The sequence below is a fragment of the Acanthochromis polyacanthus genome, chromosome 21 (assembly GCF_021347895.1).
Source record: "Acanthochromis polyacanthus isolate Apoly-LR-REF ecotype Palm Island chromosome 21, KAUST_Apoly_ChrSc, whole genome shotgun sequence".
Classification (NCBI taxonomy): Eukaryota; Metazoa; Chordata; class Actinopteri; family Pomacentridae; genus Acanthochromis; species Acanthochromis polyacanthus.
Genome location: NC_067133.1, coordinates 20,561,053 through 20,580,912, shown reverse-complemented (window position 1 = coordinate 20,580,912; position 19,860 = coordinate 20,561,053). Strand labels below are relative to the sequence as shown.

Here is a 19,860-nt window from a genome sequence, read left to right as displayed (position 1 = left end):
GCTACAATAAGTATACGTTAAACCTACGATCCCCTAATGTACATGCGTAAATCAGTATATAGGAATTTTAAAATGTCTAGTAAAAACAGATCATGAAAATGCAATGCAATGTTTTCCTTAAAGACGACATTTATTAATATAACAAGGAAAATTTTAAATTTTAAAATTGCCCATCTTAAAATGACTTTTCATGCAAAAAAGAACTCCAGCTAAGAAATCAAGTACACTTCAAACAGACTGGCGACGGAGTGCATGCGATAGAATATTCCAAAAGGAAGTCCAATATTCACAATAGCAGTCCACATTGTGTATTTGTAGAAGTATATCTCGAAAGCATGGTCGAACTGTGGCCGAGCTCCAAATGCAGGCATGATCCACAGCTGTCAAAACAGAATGGGAACAGATTTTTACCAGAAACATCACTGTCGTAGTTAATGCAAAAAATAAAAATCTGTATAAATGCAACTTACTATTACGTTAGCTAACAATAAAAAGGCACAGACTTCCTTCAGAACTCTTCTCTTCCAACTGGGCTTATCAGGACATGAAGTCAGGAAGTAGCTAGGCCTATGCTCTTGAGGAGCACAGGCATGAGTTTGCAGAGCTGCTTCCTGAATCACATGAAAGGGCTCCCGATGGAGGCCTTCAATGATGAAAAAATTCTGCAGACCCAGCTGGAGCACTGTTAACACAGCCCAGGTTAGGTTGAGTGCATTCAGGTAGCCTCTGGCTCCTGTCGCCATCACAGCCACAATTGTGAAATAGCTGATAAGTAACTGCCCCATTGAAGCACCCACCAGCAGCCCCACATCCAGGCTGCGAGTGGGGTTTTTCTCCGACACATGTTCCCTGTGATCCAGCCTGTAAACAATGCAGCCGATAACAGTGGAGAGAGACATCAGGCTCACTATCACTATATTCATAATAAAATTAATCAGCAGGGCCTCATTTCTCTTCTCTCCGTCTTCTTTTAGTATCTTGACTTCGTACAAGATAAGTGTTGCGATTCCTGCCACCACCAGGAGGATTCCCATCACAGGTCCCAAACACACCTCCTTTGGACAGAACTTAACTTTGTTGTGGCTGTGATCCTCCACGATTCGACCCACATTTTTCCACATGACGTAGGTCATAGCAGAAGCAAAGAGGCTGTATTCTATGTTGAAGGGGTACAGGTAGTAGAATGCCTCTTCAAAGGTGTCACATACTGAGTGACTGCATTTACATTTCTTGTCACCATAGCTGACTGAAATGAAAGGAACAATCCTAAAGTTATTTGTGTCCTCAAATGAATCCGATTTTTAAACAACTGCCATGATACCTTTGTAAAACTTATAGGAGATGTTCATATTCAGATCATAAATCTCAGTATGGTGAAGTGATTCTTCGGTCACTGCTGCCACCCAGACGAGCAGGTTAGTTGAAAGTGTAAGAGTAAGCCCGCACCTGCAAAAATCAAAATGTGTATGAATAAAGACATTGAAGTGAGTGAAGAACTGACAGCAGTGAGTAGAGAAAAGAAGTTACCGTGTAAAATTTGTGTGCAGCTGCACACAGTCTTTTGCATGAATCCATAGGAAGTAAGTCTGAAAATGTAGCCAAAATGCAAGTAAAATCATATTGTTGCAATGCATAAGCAGAATTTTCTTCAAATTGCACTACCTGGACAAACAGAAATACAGCTTGCACAACAGGGAAGGCTACTTTAACTGCAGAATCACAGTGAAGGTAGCCAACATAATTGACAATCTTGAAGATGTCCATTAGGAAACTAAGCAGGCCAAACAGCACAAGTCCAGCTGGAATGTAAACAATGAAGTGATTAAACCTTGAAATGACTCAATTAAAAACAGAGACCCAGACAGAATCAAGAGTTCTTACCTTGGAGCCACACAGGCCCGGCGTGCCTGTCTTTGAACAAAACTGCTTGATCCTTTCGGGAGGTGATGATGTAAAACAGCATCCACAACATAGTGAGGAGGAGGAGAATGATGAGGAAGATTTGCCGGTGCACAGCAGTAATGGCCACGCTGTTGAAGGCGCTGCTGCTGACCAGAGCACAGCCAAGGATCAGGATGTTGATGCAGATTATGCCAGACAGGAGCAATCCACCACCATGGTGAGTCCTCTCAATCACTGCATCCACATGGTGGACAAACTCTCTCATAGTCTTCACAGTGAGAGAAATGGAAGGGGTGGGCAAATGCTGGAGGTTTTCCATCTCTGTGACTGTTTCAATATTGGATGAATGGACCTCGACAACATCATTTGGTGTTTTTCTATGGGAGACATCTTTTATGAGCCCACAAGGAACATTACAGACTAAGCACCATAAAAAGTAATTGCTGAAGACACTGTCCCTTTTACAGAGTTAATGTTTAAAATTCACCCAATTCTCTTTCGATATGTGGTTTTGTGATTAACAGAGCACTGCAGAGGTGACAAAAAAAAAAGCTGCCAAAAATATCACTGCAAATTTACCTCGAGAAAAGTTTGTTGCCGGTCCGCATCATTTGCTGAGCAACAGTTTTCATGATGCACTTTCAGGTACGTGAGTGGTTAAGAGTTCATCTACCAAGATTACACAAAGCACTCTAAAACAGGAAAGAACTAGATCAGCAACCTTCTCTGTGCAGGTCAAATTGTGCAAAAAGCTGAAACACTGCAGGAGGTGTAGTGAATGAAGAAACACAGGTGAAATTAGTTTCAGCTGATTAGTTTCTTGCCTCACTCTGACTCACACAGTGGACTTTGAGAACAATTTTTATTGGTAGTTGCCACGTACTTTATAGATATTCCATGCACTAATCTATACTGGTACGAAACTGTGACGCGGGGGAGCAACTGCCTGAAGGAAAATCTAGGTTCAGGAAATGTTTATGTTTTTGCCTCTGGACACCTGTTCCAGGAAACAGAATTATTTGGATCTTGCAAAGGGAAACTTTGTTCTCAGGGAACATCACATGATATTATATACAAATTCAACAAAGCAGATTTTAATCATGCAAAGCAGTTTCAAAAGAAACCAATTTCCGAATCTCTGATTTGCTAGTTTTTGGAAACATCACAAACAATGCAAACATAATACATTCAGTATATAGTGTATTTGATGAACAAATTCATCATTAGTCCCTGTTATGCGTTATGATTTCTTTTATACTGTTACACTTCTGCGGCATCGTATGATACACCAGTAATGAATTAAACTTTTTCTAATCTCTATGAGTACTTTGAGGTCCTATGCTTTAAATCTACTATTGACTGACTGAAGTGAAATTATGCATGTGAAATTAGTGGATTACCTTCATTTTTAATAGGAAACCATGAGGTGAAGCATTGTAAGAGTGTCCTAGGAAGGGCATGTATTGCACAGACTGCACAAAAGTTAAACTACGTTCAGAGGTTGTTTGGTTTTATTACAGTTTCCAGTAAAAACCTTAGCAAATAAGGGTTGTAACACAAAACAAAGTAACTGAGGGCCTTGCAGGATTGGTAGAAATCATTTTGCCGAATATGTATTTGCATGCTTTAAAAGCCATAATAAATATTAATGATTTAAATATCCTACAGTTATTCTTACATGTTAGTTATCTTTGTTAGTTTACCTACACCTAAAAAAGAAAATAGAATAAGAGAAATTCCACAGTCTGGTAATTCTTAGATATTTGTTCAAAAGAATAGAAATAGAGAAAACCTAAAAGGACAAATACACATTTTCTAATACGAAAAGAAATTTTAACTTAATAAGCAAAATTCCTGTATTCATGCAGGTCTGTTATTGCAGAAAAGGTGAATCTTTTACAGATCATCTGCTTGATCATGCTGTCATGTGAAGCTCATGCACCTGAGCTGTGTTAGTCACAAGGTTGGAAACAAAGGTCACAAAATGTTCAATCTGCCTGTCACAAATATTCAAGATGCTGAAAACACCAGATGTCCTCCTGCTCTTCTGCCTTGTTGGGGCAGCTGAGACCCTCTACAAACAGTGGATTCCTGATGCCAACTACGAGAATAAAACCAACTGGGACAAAGGAGCTGTTCCATGTGGCAGTGATACAGTTCAGTTTTCAGCGCAAAGAAAAGTGTCTGTGTTTGTGGAGTCCACACATGCTGTGCGGGAGATAAGGTTGCCAGTTGACGGAGAGTTCATCCTCAATTCAGGAGCTGGGTTTTATGTTGTCAGTGGACAAGACCCAGACTGTGGAGCAGGTGTCACAGCCCAGTTCAAAGATCCAGCGTCTCTCCAGTGGTTTAATCCAGCTCTGTGGCAGGCAGCTGCAACTCTGAATGACCTGCACGATGAAAACTTCCTGTTCTCGGTCCATGAGGAGAGTGTCCCCTGCCAATATGACGACGTTGTTTTTAAAGACCTCTCATCCTTCAGTGTGGACACCAGCTCCAGTCAGTCTACCATCCCTGTCAAATCTGTGTCTGTGTTGGGGAAGATGTTTGACAGCACATCTGAGTTCTCCCAGTATCTCAGCTCACGCTCGGGCCGACTGCAGTTTCACGGATCGTCTGCTGTCACTGTTGGACACGCAGGCTGTGGGGATCCTTCTGGCTGTGAATGCGGGAACTCTGTGAACAATCAGGAGATCTGTGGCACAGTAACATGTGAGTCTGTGAGCTGCAAGAAGCCTCTCCTCCCCGTAGGACATTGCTGTGAGGTGTGTGGTGCCATCATTACCATCAAATATGACACAGGTTTCAACCTGCAGACTTACAGAGAACGAATCCGTCAGCTCTTTCTTGTCCAACCACAATATAAATCCAGCCAGCTGGGCATGTCTAAAGTGTTTAATTCACAACGGTTGATGGAGGTCATTCCATTTGGTTCTACACCTGAGATCCAAGTAGTTATTCTGGATCAAGAGAAGGGAGCACAGGCAGAGACTCTGGCCCAGGACATAATAAATGATGCTCGTTCTCATGGTACTACCATTGGAATTGTGGAGGCTGAATTTCAAGCCTCCTCTGGGAGCAGCGGCAATCAGTCTGGGAGCAGTGCAGGGATGGTGGTTGGAATTGTGTTTGGAGTTTTAATTATTATTGCTTTTGCTGTTGTCATGGTTGTCCTTATTCGTAAGGGGGTTGTTAAAAAGCCAAGAATACCTTCAATGCCATCTCTGAGCAGTACAAAGAAAAACAATGATTTAGCCCTTGGTGACCCTCTTGACCATGGGTTTGACAACCCCATGTTTGACAAGCCCAGCATGCTGCCAGATATTCCTGATCTATATTCAACAAATAATTCACTCTATTTGACTCAGACAGGTGTGCACTTTGTAAATCCAGTTTATGATGACAGTGAAACAGGTTTTAATGCTTGAAGTTAATCTTAGTGTATGTTAAGGATTACAATGTTGAAGCATTTTTGCATTATCATGATGATTTCACAGTGCATGCATCATACACAATATATTTTTATAAGTAAGCAATGTAAATAAGCACATAAATTGCTGACAGGCACTGAAGCTTTTAATCACTAAAACTTGCAAAACAAATAAAAGAATTATCGGCACTCAACTGTGTCTTTTCTCCGTCATTTTTATCACATTAAAGCAGTAAAGCCGCAACAAAGCTGCAGTAAATTTCCAACATGTCTTCTGCTGCACAGGCTTCCCACGTTCATGCTGCACAGTTACCACTAGATGGTAGTAAATTTAACCTTCTGTGACAAGTATGTGAAAAATAATCCTTGTGTACAATATCTTTGTGTACCTTGTTATGCAGTGCCAATAAACATTTATTATGTACAATTTTTTTCTTTTACAGGCTTAAATTGAAGGTTGCTGGTAATTTGTTTGCCATCATTTTACCTTAATCAGAGAAACTACATTGTCTTTCTTTGACAGCCAAACTGTAACATATAAGGGCTCTATGAAATCAGTGGTGTACATGTGAAGCAGCTTCAGAGGACCGGTAACATTATAGAAAGAGACACAACCTCGGTGAAAGTCAAGAAATAAACCAATCCGGGTGATGTCAGAGACTTCTAAGACTGTCTCCACACCGGCATGCCAGGCAGAAAACCCCCGGCTGTTCCTTCCCATGCACCAGGAAAAATCATTCCCAGTGATGCAGCTAGTGCTGTCCTCTCCCTTACGATCAATACTCTTGTAGGTGACACCAACATGTGCACCTTCCCCGCTCAGCTCTGCTTCAATGTAATGCCTCCCTAGGTACAGGCTCTCCAAAGTAATTGCCTGACGCCAGTATTCAAAGCGACTGGGGTGCTCTGGGTAGCTGTGCTGCCAGGGGCTGGTATTGGTCAACTTTCTGTTGTCCTCCATTAAACGCAGAAAATTATGGGTTGTGTCCGGGTCGAATGTCAAGCTCGTTGTGTCTAGAACAGGGGGAAATACAGTCAGTGTGTGATTTATCAGCTACAATTTGACAAACAGGAAAAATGGAACACTAGGTATTGAAAACTATTTACATTTCAAGAAGTCGTCTCGAGTCTCAGGGTCAGGCAAGGGTGAAAGTGAAGACTCTGGCATCGAGGATTTAGTACCTAATTAATCATTGTGCAGAATGATTATTCATAGATTGCAACTAAAAAGGAGTTGTAAAAATGATCAAAGAGAGACTATAGCCATGCTAGCAGCTAGCAAGTGAGGCAGTATTTTAGGACAGCAGTGCTTCATTGGCATTCTAACCATTTTGTATTTATCTCAAATCACAAAGAACAGCTGAATCTAATGGGAATACTATTAGTTTTGAAGATGTAATGCAAATACTTGCAAAATTAAAATATGATAGCATTAAATAAAATGTATTTGGGTCACTAAAGTTATTCCAGTTCATCCTACAGGGAAAATTAATGCATGTACAAAATCACGTCAAGTCACATCAATCCAGCAATTTGTTGTTGAAACATTTCCTTAAAGTCAGAAATGTGAACCTGATGGTGACGCTATAGACCAATTTAGGGGCTCACCAAAGTCATTAGCATTAATTCTCTACAGATGCTGAATCTATGCAAAATTAAATGTATTAGCTGTTGAGATATTTAAGTCCTGGGATCTTTCTGCATGGAGTTTGCATGTTCCCCCTGTGTATACGTAGGTTTCAACTACTCTGGCTTCCTCCAAGAGTCCAAAAACAGTCTGAGGTTAATTGGTAATTCTAAATGATCCTGTCCAGGGTGTCCCCTGCCTTCACCGTAAGTCATCTGGGACAGGCTCCAGTCCTCCGCAACCCTAATGAGGATTACGCGGTGTATAGATAATGGACAGATATTTCAATCTGGACCCAAGCAGTGAAAGGCATACAGGCCAGTTGTGAACCATGGAAGCATACTGCTAGCATGGCTAAAAAGACTCCATGGCATCATTCACTGAAGATGAGGAGTCAGTGAAGATGTGAGGTAAAATATCTGACATGAAGTACACTTACCACTGTTGCAAATACTGCTCAGTTTTTCCTTATAGGTGGAGCAAATCAGGTCACACAGCTCCTGCGATGCATCAGTCACTGCTTGGATGTAAGAGGTCAGATGGTCCATGCGGTTAATGTGCACACTGGGCACACATGAATTAACCTCTCTTCTCGTCCACTCTGAGTACTCCTGGAACAACCAAAATTAACATGTATTAGGTAACATGATGTGGAATAATGTTGTTAAGAAAACACTCATTCAAACTCAGAAATTTTCTCAATGAAATGACTGGCAAGTTGCGGGGCCTTCTTGATCCGTGTACACCATAAACAGACTGTCATTCAAAATAAAGTCTTAGTCTTGGAGAACATCCTGTGCTAATCCCATATAATATTAGACTGTTCACCTGAATGTGTTAACACCCACTGGCCCATGTAATCTCTCCACATTGTTATGCACAGAGTTTCATATACCTGCAGAAAGTCAACATCAGACTTGTTTTTGGACAGTTTGTTCATTTGAGCCAGTGTTTTCATCAGCTCTGCTCTTCTCTGCTCCAGATGTGCTTTGATGCCCTCTGCCTGTTTGAGGGCCTTTTTCTGTTCTCCTTCCAGAACCTCCACCACTCCTTTTCTGGCCTCCTCCACAGTTGTCTGCAGCCTGGAGAACTGCTGTTCAACTGTAAAACAAACCTCCTGCACTGAGAACTGGAGGAAAGAGAAAAAGGGAAAAAAATTAGAATAGCATATTCAAACCAGACTTGCATGCATGAAATTAATCTACACAAAAGGGGGTACAATGTAATATTTGTCTTCATAGGATTACCTTAATTAAATCATTATTGTCTTGCAGTTTCCCAATTGCTTTCTCAGCTTCTGAGGCACTCTGACTGATCTCTTTGTGTTTCTTCTGCAGCTCAGTCTACAAATAACCATTACAAATGACAGCACAACAGATATGTGTTGGGTTCTTCAAATACCATCACATGTTGAAAATTGATGTAAGACCATTACTGACATGTTCAAGATTATTTTAATCACTTTTTCCATTTGGTGTAAAAAAATTCAAGTATAATTTTTCTGTGTCTTCCTAGGGCTTAAGGCAAATTAAAAATGCATTTCACAATATTTAAAGTTGCATAATGAACACATTGTATTGTGTGTTGTATTTTTAAGACCTCAATCTTTGCTCGTGCCTCTTCCACAGATGTAGTCATGTGCCCTTCATGCTCCTGACTCTCGCAGTCCAGACAGACACAGTGGCCATCCATCAAACAGAATCGTTTGATGGGAAGCTGATGAACTTCACAAGCCTGGCAGTCGAAGTCATGGAGGGGATCCACCAAACGATGGTTTTGAAACTTGGCGTTTTCCAAATGGGGTCTGAGATGGGCCTCGCAGTAGGAAACCATACAGGTCAGGCAGGATTTTAGTGCCTTGCTGGGGCTGTCCATGCAAGAGTCACATAATACATCTTCTGGCAGCAATGTGTCCTCCAGTTCCTCCTTTACATCGGCGTTGTGTCGATTCTCCTTTAAATTCTCCTCATGGTTACTGCTGAGAGTCGTCATGTTTCAGTGATTCTCTAAACCTCAAACTGCCTTAGCGTTGTTTTAGACTTTTACCAGTCTGTTTGCACTTACAGCTGCCTTTTCCTTGTTTTTCTCCCAAGATCTGAAGACCCTCGTAGAGCGTAAAGAAAGAATTGAGAACCACGCCTAGGGTATTTTGTGCTAAGCCAGCTGAAGTGTTCTCATTTTTCACCCCTCCCTTGTTTAACTCCTCTGTTTTCCGTGTATCCAGTCTCACTGAGCTTCTGACACAGCAGGCTGCAGAGATAAATGGAGGAAATGAGTGCATTATGCTCCTGCCAGAGAAGGGAATAAATGTCCTCCCTAGCGGTTAATTACAAATTTTTCATCTAACATAGTTGGGCTTTAAGGTTTATCTTTAAAATATGATGAGAAAACAACTGCATCAGGGTTCTGTTTCCAGTGAGGCTAATGCGTTAAATATAACTATGTTATATATTTCATACACTTGATTATTTCACTGGGACCTTTAGTGCTACTGAAAGTAACCTTGTGGGAGAGTTTCCTTTTCCTGTAGATAAGAGTGTTATGTCAGAGGCATGAAGCTTCCAAACAATTCCACTTATCTCCTGTACAGCTCCCTTTTTCCTGTAATGCAGTGCAGAGGCAACAGTGACGCTTCTCTGACGTGTGTGTGCAGTTTCTGAGGATTATCACTTCAGCTGGAGATGCCAAAACAAGCATTTTCCACCCCCTGTTTTGTGTCTGTCTCGCTTTCTCAAAAACCCATACACACCAATGCTTTGGCAGAAGCATAAAATCCTGTCATTGTAAACAGGTAATGACTCAGACAGGCTATTCATTGAACTGTGAATACTATGAAAACACGAAAACATACCAACAGTGGTTGATATATTGTTACAAAACCTTCTGAACTTTGATTTTCTGATGGAAGTTACTGAATCGCCCATTTTCGTAATCTATTGTTTTGCCTAAAACGTTTAGTAAAGCAACCAGTCATATGAAATACAGTGTTTAATATGAGTGGGATCGTAGTATGTAAGCTTATACTTCTGCTATCAACGCTCCAAATTCACAGAAATATGACTCCAAACAGGACCTCAGTGCCATTATCGTTAGCTTTGACCCTGACTTGCAAAGCCACAGCTTACAGAACGCTCTGTAAATATTTGGACTTCGCTGGACATGAAATTTAGCAGGAAAATGAGTGCAATAAGGAGAACATGGATACATTAATGAAACAATTAACAGCATTGATTAGTATTTTTATTTACATTACAATCCACCAAAGGTACTAAATATGTTGAGATAGTAGCATTAACATATGTTTAATATTGTGCAGACATACACTATTTAAAAAAAAAGTAAGGCATGAACTATTGGAAAACTGTAATGTTGTCAAGACAAATATGAGTGTAACATAAGTTAGTACATCTCCTAATGTAATCTTATTGTGATAAAACATGTTGTATTGTGTATGATATGTAGTTTTGAAATACTGTGTATCACATACTTTACAACACTACAATAAAACAGTACAGTCATCTTAATGAGCAATTGGCTTTCTTTACCAGTGAGCCACACTTGGCTTACTGTTTGTAAACATATACAGAAATGAAATATAATTCCAGGTTAAAATATTGCTCAAAATGCTGCTATTGTAATAGTTGATAATAAAAATACAGTAAAGTTAACGTCAAGGTATTTATGACAACACTTTTAAGCAAATGCACAGGCACAAGCAATGCAGGCACATGAGGAGGTAAGATTAACCCCACAGGGGAAAACACTGTTTAGGGGACAGAAACGCCCACAAGCGACTTTCTGTTAGTAATGCCATATGGCATACAATGACACTGCACAGTGCTGCACTCTGATAATTATCTTTCAGTTTGTGAAACCATGCAGTGTAGGGAACTCCGAACAACCAACAGACAGATATTTTTAAGGATCCTCTGGAACAAAAACAACATTGTAAAACAATCCTGTTAATTTGTCCCACATTTTTCTCTTCTTGCATGATGTATTTGTCATGACAGTATCCCGTCTGCTTTGAGTTACCAGGAGAGGCCGATCACGAAATCCTTCCTGCCTGTATGTGACATTCACTCCACAGACCTATACGGTTGGAAGAGCACACAGCAGGATGGCCAACGACAGCTTTTATTATCTGCAGACCAGAAAAAGAACAAAAAATACATGCAAAATAATAATAATGATTAAAAAAACCACAGAAGCCTCTTGGATGATTTGTACTTTTTTCATGAGAAATTTTCTCAGTTTCTAGAACAACAAGGAACAAAATGTGTACAAATCTTACATATCTTGTGATTTGGCTATAATATGAATTTAAACAATAAAGTGGAAGTTAAATGTTGATAATTCAGCTTAAATTATTTTTCAGAATGGTCACAGCCCTTTTGATACATAACTCTGCAGTTTTAGTATAGTCCAACAGCTCAGTAATAGTAAATATGCAGACCAAGCAGTTCTTTGTGGTGGAAAGTTTTCAACTGGCAAAGTCAGACATCTGACATCAGGCCAAACGGAGCGTGTGCTTCAGCACTGATAAAGACCAGACTGAAGGCAAAACAAAACACAACAAAAAAATTAAAAATGGATGTCCTACAGGCCTGGTAGATAAGTTGTCTGATGTCTGTTGGTCATAGTCTGCAGTCAGGGGGTTTGCATTCAAATACTAAAGGTGGACTTTTGGATTTTTGACCATTAGTAGTGCTTTGAAGTAATATTTTATGAGTGCATTATTAGTTTCTTTGTTGCTGTGCAAATACACAAGTATGTGGGTAATGCAATTCAAAGTCTTCCCATTGAATTAAAACGATTTTACAGACCAATAGATGCTTATATTGTCTTCTCCACAAAACACCTCTAAACTTTTTGCACTGTCAATAAACAACACGTTTTTTAAAATGTAGGCTTGCATGCCTCTGTACTCCAATTTGCTGGAGTACCGAGACACAACAAAAACTATATAACTGCTCAAATACTTCCTTGCTACTGTGTATAACTGAAAAACACTCACAATTCTGAGTCCTCGATGCAGTCAGGGTCCTCTATGGTTTCTAGCCGTCTCTTACAGGCATCTAAGATCTTTTTTCTCGGTCCTAAGGGGATATGGATACTCTTAAGGTCATGATCAGAGCAAAGCAACAGTGCTGCAAGGTCAATCTTCTCCCTTTTGAAGATGGAGAAAAATTCGCTCATGCTCTGTGTGGCAAGGAAGACCTCCAAAGGGCTTGTGTCAGGCTCATCATCATCGTCCAGCCCTAACTCAACCTCTTCCCAAGGCAGCTCCTCCACGTTCCTCTCTTGCAGGCTGCGTGCACTGCCAATGCTGTCTTCATCCATACTTGGGTACTGCTGCAGCCGACTGCGTAAACGCACATTGTTGCTCGACTGGTCCACGCTGGCTGCATCTCGACTACCAAGGTCAAACATTCCCCCGCTTACGTAGTTCCTCCTGAAGACCATGGTGCCGAGACCGGGTCGGTTGAACAGGGAATCATGCCCAGAGTCTGTGCTGATCTCAGAATAGTCTACATCTGGCCCGTGGAGGTCTGGCTCACTCATGGCACGTGAAATGGCATCGTCATTATCTCGAGGAAACATGTCACGAACATTGCGCCGTCCACGGTCCTTTGGGTTGATGTAAGTCCCTTGTTTGACAAACATAACATCATTACCCAGCTGAAGTCCTGAGAGGGAGCGCACACTCTTCCTTCCATCTTCATAGATTTTAAAGGTGCCATCCCCTTGTTTCTTCTTCTCCAGTTTTCTCTGGATTTTTGTCTTCCCTCGGTTTGTGGCATGGAGAGTCACCTAACAGGACAAACAATGAGGCACATTTAAGGCTTTTCAGGTTATAGTCAAATATTCTCAGAGTTAGTGTATTCTTTACATTTATACTGACAAAGTTTAGTCAAAATTCATATGTTTGTTTATACTTTTCACATTACCGCTGGTCTCAGTTAAGCTCTTCCACATGGTAGAGGTGTGGTAGTGTTAAAAGTTAGCCACTTTAGTCCAATAGAAATATTTTAACGACTACCGAATAATCTGAAGAACTTCCACGGAAGGCAACTTTACTTCTCTTTTTGGTTCTTGAAGAAGAACCAAAAAGCTTCCACAGAAGCCTCTTGGATGATTTGCAGTATTTTTCAAACCAAATAAAACAATTAAGCAAACTTGTAATTTAATGGTAATCAGCAAATGATAGTATGCAAGTAGGGTGAACGTAGATGTGAACATGCAAAAACAATTATACATTTTAGTGTTTAGTCCTGTTTTGGCACTGTACTAAACCATGCAAAAATGCAACACAAACTAACTCAAGCCTTTCACAATAAACTAATTCAAATCCTAACCTGAGAATATGGCACACTGACGGTGGCTGGGTTGAAGTTGCGTAGCTTGTGGCTAAGAGAGCTGCTGGTATAACTGGAAAAGCTCATGACATCTGACGCAGAAGCCTCTGAGGCCTCCTTATGGAACTTTCGCTCCATACGTTTGTGGTGTTTCTTCTGCATCTTCACACACTCTTTGATTCTTCGCTCAGCATCACGAAATGCCCGGTCCTTCAGCTTGCTGATCAGTTTGGGATTGAGGCCTGCCTGCTTGACAGCGATGGAATCCAGGTAACGGACACACTCCATGTGATTCTTTGTGGCGGCCATGTCCAATGGTGTGTGGTAGTCATTGTCCAAGCACCATATATTGGCACCGAAAGACACCAGGAAGAAAAGACAGTTGAGGTGGCCATTGGCAGCTGCCAGGTGGAGTGGCGTATTCCCCCATATGTCACACTTGTCTGGGTTCCCTCTGTAAGACACAGGAAAGATGTTAGACACAACCTTTTGACTCAGAGAAGAATTTGTTGGATAAACATCCCCATCTCTGTTTAGATTGAGAGACTGTTTATGTATAAGGGTTGCCTTCTTTCTGGCTGCATTTAAGATGACTCACTCATGAGCAAGTATGTAATTTTTTTTATGTTTTCAGCACTGACCTGCCATCCATGGGTTGTAAATGGGACCTTATTTAATAATTTAAAGTTTGAACACCACGTTGCAATTTCAGAAAACAACCACTGATCTTCTGTGGAATCGTTTTTAAAGGCTTTAACCACTTAAAAAGTAGGTTTGATTGAAAATAAAACAATCCTACACACTGAGATCAAAATTATGCAAGGGCCACCTTTAAATAATAAGAAACTTTTACACTTTCGATGCTTTAGAAAGTAAGAAGATGGTTGTGTTGCACATTTCAACTCATCACCATAAGACATGTGTCTGATGTCTGTGTGTCTATGGTGCACCTCTGGTTTCTAAATCCTGAACAGATCTCTATCTGATGGAAGACTCCAGTATGTGAGAGGCAGAGCAGCTCTGAGCAGCAACAAACAGATGACCACGGAGGAGAAATAAACTTGTAAAACAATGATCAAACTTCACTATAACTGATGCAGAAAATGTTCATTGCCACAAGAGTAACAAGCCATTTGTACGTTAGAGCAGAAACACGACCAAACCGTGGAAACACTCAGTTAAGGTACATCGCGTACAGAGCTCTTGTCCATTCCTTGATAACCAGGAACAGTGTGTTTCCTAACAGCACAGAATTAACTCAATTATAGGTAGATTAGCTAACAATTAAGTAAATATTCTCCAGTCAACTCTGTCAGACTATATTTTTGTTTTTTCTGAATGTTGGTGTTAGAGGTAGAGGAAGTACTTAACAATTTTCCCCACTAAACTATTAAAATCACACAGTCCTATGTTCATTTTATACTCAAAGTGAAAAATGAAACAGGTTTTATCAGAACAATGTGCTGACATTTACTAATTATCTACTGAAGGTGGAGCTTTTAATTCTGATATGTTGGGAATGCTAATCAAACACATTGCATTTTATTTTTAACAAGTGACACTGTCCGCAGTGCTCTGATCATCCTATCAGCACAACATTACTGTCTATATACATTTTAATTCTAGCAAAGTACATATGAGGAAATAAAGCAATATGGATTCTGTGGTTATTTTTTCTCTCTTAAAAAAACAAAACAAACAATAAGAAACAATCCAAAAGTACCAATAGGAATACTGTTAAAGTACCGGATTGATAAGCAGCAGCCGTAAAAGTAGCCATCCCTATCCACGACCTTAGGGTTACCTCTATGTTTGTCGCACTTTTGCTGCTGCTCTGTAATATGACCACAGGCTTGCCAGCACCACTGCTACACTACATGTATCCTGTTTCAGGGGAGGCCACATAGGCCTGACTCAAAAAACACAACTGTGCATAGCTGGTGATGTCATGTTGAATTCCTTAAGTTAAAACACAAAGAACTGCAGCTGGCTGGATGGCATGGCACACAGATATGTATAAGGGTTTTTCATTGTATATTACTTTACAGAAGCCATGTATACAAAACTATTAAAGCTTATTTGTTTACTCATTACTAATATTTTGTTCAAACCCATCAAGTAGCTGATTCATAACTGATAACGGCAAAAAGAAAGCAGAATATATTTTTTATATGAGATACGGCTTATTTGTGTCCACTAGTGCTAAACAATTTGGCTCATTTCCTTCAGTTTTGCATTCATTTGTTTGGTGTTCCGCCTGATATTTACATGCTTATTGAACTGCCTTGTGTCTTGTCTGTGTCCTCTAATGTAGCCACATACATACATAAATATTTGATGCAAAGGACATGAAGCTACTGTGGAAGTGCAGATGTATTATTGATGGACGACGCTGTAAGGTTTTCACAGAGAATGTGTGTCAGATCTGCCAGACCCAACTTGAGCAGCGATTAGCACTCTGATTTCAGCCCCCTGCTCTTTTCATCTGGGCAGGATTTGGTTTAAATAGCTGAAAAAGCTCATATGCACTGAAATGAAAGGACCTGCTTGTCATGGTGTGTGTGATAAAGTGCAAGTGGCAAACAGCCCTGAAAAGCAACAGTAAAACAAACACGGGAATTATGCTGTGAACAGGGGGCTGTAATAGATGAAGGAACATACAGGGCTGTAAATTTACGTGAAAAGATAAATACAGATTATCTCTGTTGGGAGTTTTACATTGAGATACATTAATCACCTTCTGTACTTGCGCTATGCAATATGGTTGTTGCAGTAAGCAGACATCTAACATGATCTCTTAATGCCATAATTTAAGACAGTCCTAGTAAAATGCTCACCGCACCAGTGACAGGTCTGCTCACTTATCTGTCCCCTGCTCTTTATCACATTGTGGCTGTTTGCGTATTCACTTGCTATGACAGTTTGATGTTACTGCAAGTCACCCAGTGCAGTATACCTGCCATATATAGCAGGCATGGCATCTTTCCCATGAATGTGTCAAGCAGCATGAAGCTTCTCTTCATTACATCACAAGCTTACGAGCTTGAGTTACGACACCTATTAACGCTTAATTTTACTACCTCATGTCAATCTGTGGTTTATGTCTGCTGCTATCAATAAAGCTTTGTCCTTCACAGCCAAATGCCACCACAGATGTGATTGCACCCATCTTATGGGAAATACTAAGTTCAATATTACACAACAGCTGATAGCATTCTTTGGTTTGTTTCAGGAAACTTTAGGGTCTTAAAAATAAATGTGCTTCTATAAAAAATAATGTGCTTTTAATTTGCTTTCAGGCGACTAAACGCTGATGAATGATGCTGTCCCCTTTATACTTCATTCAATTAAGCCGAGTCATAATGGGCCTATTTTTTTCTTGCTGGCATGCAAACCAGGTCAACCAGCTATGATGAGAAATGGGATGTCGTGTTTGAATAACAATCACATTAGCACATTGTGCTTGAAGTATGGCGGGCATTTTAACATGATCTGGCCTGCTGAAATTATATAATCTTCTGTTAGTTTGATGAGCAATTTTTTTTCAGGCTCTGTTATGAAATTATGCAATGTGAGGCTCCGCTTCCTCATGATGAACTGTCAAACGAAACTAGTGTTGAAAGTCTGCAACATTTGTTTTTATAAGAAATAATGATTTTTAGTTAAATTTAGTGAAGGGGAAAAGTGGTCATTTAGCATTGAGTAGTATCATAACATGAAATGACAGAGGTTTTCAGTTTTACACAGGTACTAGTCCTACACAACTTTAAAAATGCCACTCTATCTTTGATCATCATGTATTTAAGATGTAAGATGTCATATTAGAGCTTTACTCCTGGTTCTAGTTCATAAAGCTTTTTCTAAAAAGTAGAATGTATTAATATATATGGGCATGTAAAAATTCCTGTGGGTTTCATCTTTTTTTTTTTTTTTTGCTGCTGCTGCTATTGTAGAAGCATTTCAGTGCTGTCCAGATGGCAAAAATATACATATATAAACTTTTTTAATGGACTTTTTCGTCAGGAGCAAAGCCGAAGGTTAGTGTTCTGTCAAGGCTTGTCCTCAAACTCAGTTAATTAATTCAACCAGTTACAGGTGACCTAGGCTTAGTGGTATATTGTCACTTTAGAGTCTACACGTTTTGTTTTGTTTTTTTGGTTGGAATGCAGAAACTGGCAATGTATGAAGATGGACATGATATATGGGAGACCTTCTGACCTTGTGTCCTTGAACGCACGGATAAATCATACCCACCCCCTCCCCACGATCAGCCGCAGAGCCTCCAGGTTGCCGTGATAAGCGGCCCATAACGTCGGTGTCATGCCATCCTCGTCCGGAGCGTTGAGATCCTTCCGAGTCGCCTCCTTCAGCAGGTCCAGGTAGCCGTCCCGGGCCGCTTTGTGGTACCTGTCATTCATGGCGCACAATTAATCCACCCTGCTCTGCTCCATTTCGTTTCATCGGCACCACCGCCACCACCATCCTCGTCATTCGACATTTAGTGGAAGTAGGCCGACTGAGGTGCCTGTTTGTCCCCCACCGTTCAGCCACAACCACTTGTGATCAGTGCCAAGCAGAGCGCGTCGGTGGTATCCAGGGACGCGGCGCACCGTGTGGGGAACAGTGCTCCCCGTGGCCGAGGTGGTCCAAAACAGAGAGGACCCAGTTCTGGCATCTGAACGATAAATCCCACACACAACAGCCACACTATCTCTGTCTGGTGGGACAGGAAGTGAGTGTAGCATGCATGAACTAGTTGGAGCACTCCTATTAGGACAGAAAATTAAATATTCCTTCAAAATTTTCTTTTGTGTGTGTCTATAATGTATTTCAGGTTGTCCTTAATGATTTTATAATAGATGATCTTTTATTTTTGCAAGACAGAATTCCTTTACCATACTGTGGATGTACTTTCAGTGACCACAGGCATGGGAAAAGATTCAAATAAATTCTATGTAATTTGGTTTATACTTATATACACTTATAAGGCTATTATTTTTGCTCAACATTCCTGTGTTCTTTCAAAGTAATAAACCACACATTGTAATTGACCTCAATAATAAACCTAAAGATAAAGAGTTGTATAAAGAGCAGGAAATAAGCAAATATATTCAAGAATATCCAGTTAAAGTGTTACCAAGCCATGTGTCACTGTGAGTGGCGCACGGGGAAAAGTCAGAGTCATCCTGCTTTCGCTGCCTTTCCTTGTTCCTTTTGAATCAACTATTGTTCTCTCTTGAAGTTTTTCCATTGTTGGGAAGAAATACGAGGGCAGACAAAGAAAGACTTCACGAGTACAATGGGGTGTTGCAATAAAAAAGCACCTCGGCCCTCAGCCCCACCCTGTAACGAGGAGATAACCTAGGCACTGACCTGGAAGGTAGCATAGTTGCACCAAACTAGCAGAAAGTTCTCAGACACACAACCCACTTTAAACTTCCATGACAATAGACACTGATAGTGACCAGGCTTTTCATGTACTGCACCTCAGGCAAAATGCACTGGCTTGTCTGAATAGCATCAAAGAGCTGAAAGTAATCTCTTCAACCCCAGAATACAAAAGATAAGAGAGAAACACTTGCTACGCCTTTTTAGAGAATTTAGATCACATTTATATTGTGTGGTGAAGATGCACGTGGTCAGGTGCAGCAGAAGAAAATGTAATCAAGTTAAAAAAAACACAGACAACACAACCTATAAAGCATCTAAAGCGTTTAGAAATGCAAAGAAGTAATGCAGAAAAAACGGTGTTCACATGTAATATTGCACGTAAAATTGTTTTTTCATAACTTTCCTATTCATGCAAGCTAATTGAAGTTTGATAACAAATAACCAGCATTAAAATGTATTATATTATATCAAAGAAAAATTGCTGTGGACCTGAAAAGGAACCGGTTTCTTGTATTTTGGAATTCGTGAGAAAAGGCTTTTCCTGGAAACACCTTTTGAACTTTACAGAATATTTTGTGCAAAACATGCTGTGTTTGGTAATAATATGGTGTTGTTCATAACAGATTTATTGACATTTATGACTCTGCACAGTAAACCACCATGTTTTTGAGGCATATATAAACCATGACAGCTCAGACTGCTCTCAGGATCTCACTCTGTCAGGTAAGCTTACACAGGGCTTTGGCCTCATTTTTAAAAAAGGACATTGCTTTATTGAACTGGCACAAGAGCTTGCTTTTGGTAACTGATAATTTTCACATATATACCTGAAAGATGGAGAGGGTTACTTTTTACAGAACAGCTAATCCATGTAACATTTTTGTGGGTTTCATCGAGCATAGCATTGTCAACATGTACATCTTCCCAAACCACAGCCAGAGGAGGAGGAAATTAAATCCTAATTGCTGAGTTGAAGCGTCTCCGCTGTGTAACATCAGCGGAGTGTATTATGCTGATTTCTGGCTCACGGAAAGGTTTCATTTGGGCGGGATCTGTTTTTGCTGTCAACCAGTCACTGGGTGTAGTTGTTAAACCTGTCATTTCTCATATGAGACTAGACGCAGCAAACAACTCACCTGTAAATGCATCTT

The 19,860-nt window shown here is 40.3% G+C and overlaps 4 protein-coding genes across 5 annotated transcripts; 1 reads left to right on the top strand and 3 right to left on the bottom strand.

Moving 5' to 3' along the window:
* Positions 1-178: 178 nt before the first annotated feature.
* LOC110962850 (proton channel OTOP2-like) lies at positions 179-2,315 on the bottom strand. Its single transcript, XM_022210911.2, has 6 exons — positions 1,882-2,315; positions 1,663-1,799; positions 1,528-1,586; positions 1,322-1,446; positions 471-1,246; positions 179-380 (listed from the first exon to the last, which is right to left on the bottom strand). The coding sequence occupies exons 1-6, from the start codon at positions 2,219-2,221 to the stop codon at positions 210-212; spliced, it is 1,608 nt and encodes a 535-aa protein (XP_022066603.2). The 5' UTR covers positions 2,222-2,315; the 3' UTR covers positions 179-209.
* A 524-nt stretch (positions 2,316-2,839) lies between these two features.
* On the top strand, positions 2,840-5,439 carry amn (amnion associated transmembrane protein). Its single transcript, XM_022210926.2, has one exon. The coding sequence runs from the start codon at positions 3,918-3,920 to the stop codon at positions 5,328-5,330; it is 1,413 nt and encodes a 470-aa protein (XP_022066618.1). The 5' UTR covers positions 2,840-3,917; the 3' UTR covers positions 5,331-5,439.
* Positions 5,440-5,456: 17 nt separating this feature from the next.
* Positions 5,457-9,263, bottom strand: LOC110962863 (tripartite motif-containing protein 16-like). Its single transcript, XM_022210924.2, has 6 exons — positions 8,559-9,263; positions 8,207-8,302; positions 7,855-8,088; positions 7,399-7,570; positions 6,440-6,514; positions 5,457-6,346 (listed from the first exon to the last, which is right to left on the bottom strand). Exons 1-6 carry the CDS (start codon positions 8,949-8,951, stop codon positions 5,811-5,813), a joined length of 1,506 nt encoding a protein of 501 aa, XP_022066616.2. The 5' UTR covers positions 8,952-9,263; the 3' UTR covers positions 5,457-5,810.
* A 918-nt stretch (positions 9,264-10,181) lies between these two features.
* ush1ga (Usher syndrome 1Ga (autosomal recessive)) lies at positions 10,182-17,984 on the bottom strand. Of its 2 annotated transcripts, XM_022210916.2 has the most exons (4): positions 17,573-17,980; positions 13,319-13,772; positions 11,977-12,773; positions 10,182-11,103 (listed from the first exon to the last, which is right to left on the bottom strand). In XM_022210916.2, exons 1-4 carry the CDS (start codon positions 17,734-17,736, stop codon positions 11,100-11,102), a joined length of 1,419 nt encoding a protein of 472 aa, XP_022066608.1. In that variant the 5' UTR covers positions 17,737-17,980; the 3' UTR covers positions 10,182-11,099. The 2 variants fall into 2 exon arrangements, with proteins under 2 accessions (XP_022066608.1, XP_022066610.1); XM_022210918.2 differs by lacking the exon at positions 10,182-11,103 and having other exon boundaries at positions 11,180-12,773; positions 17,573-17,984.
* Positions 17,985-19,860: the final 1,876 nt, after the last annotated feature.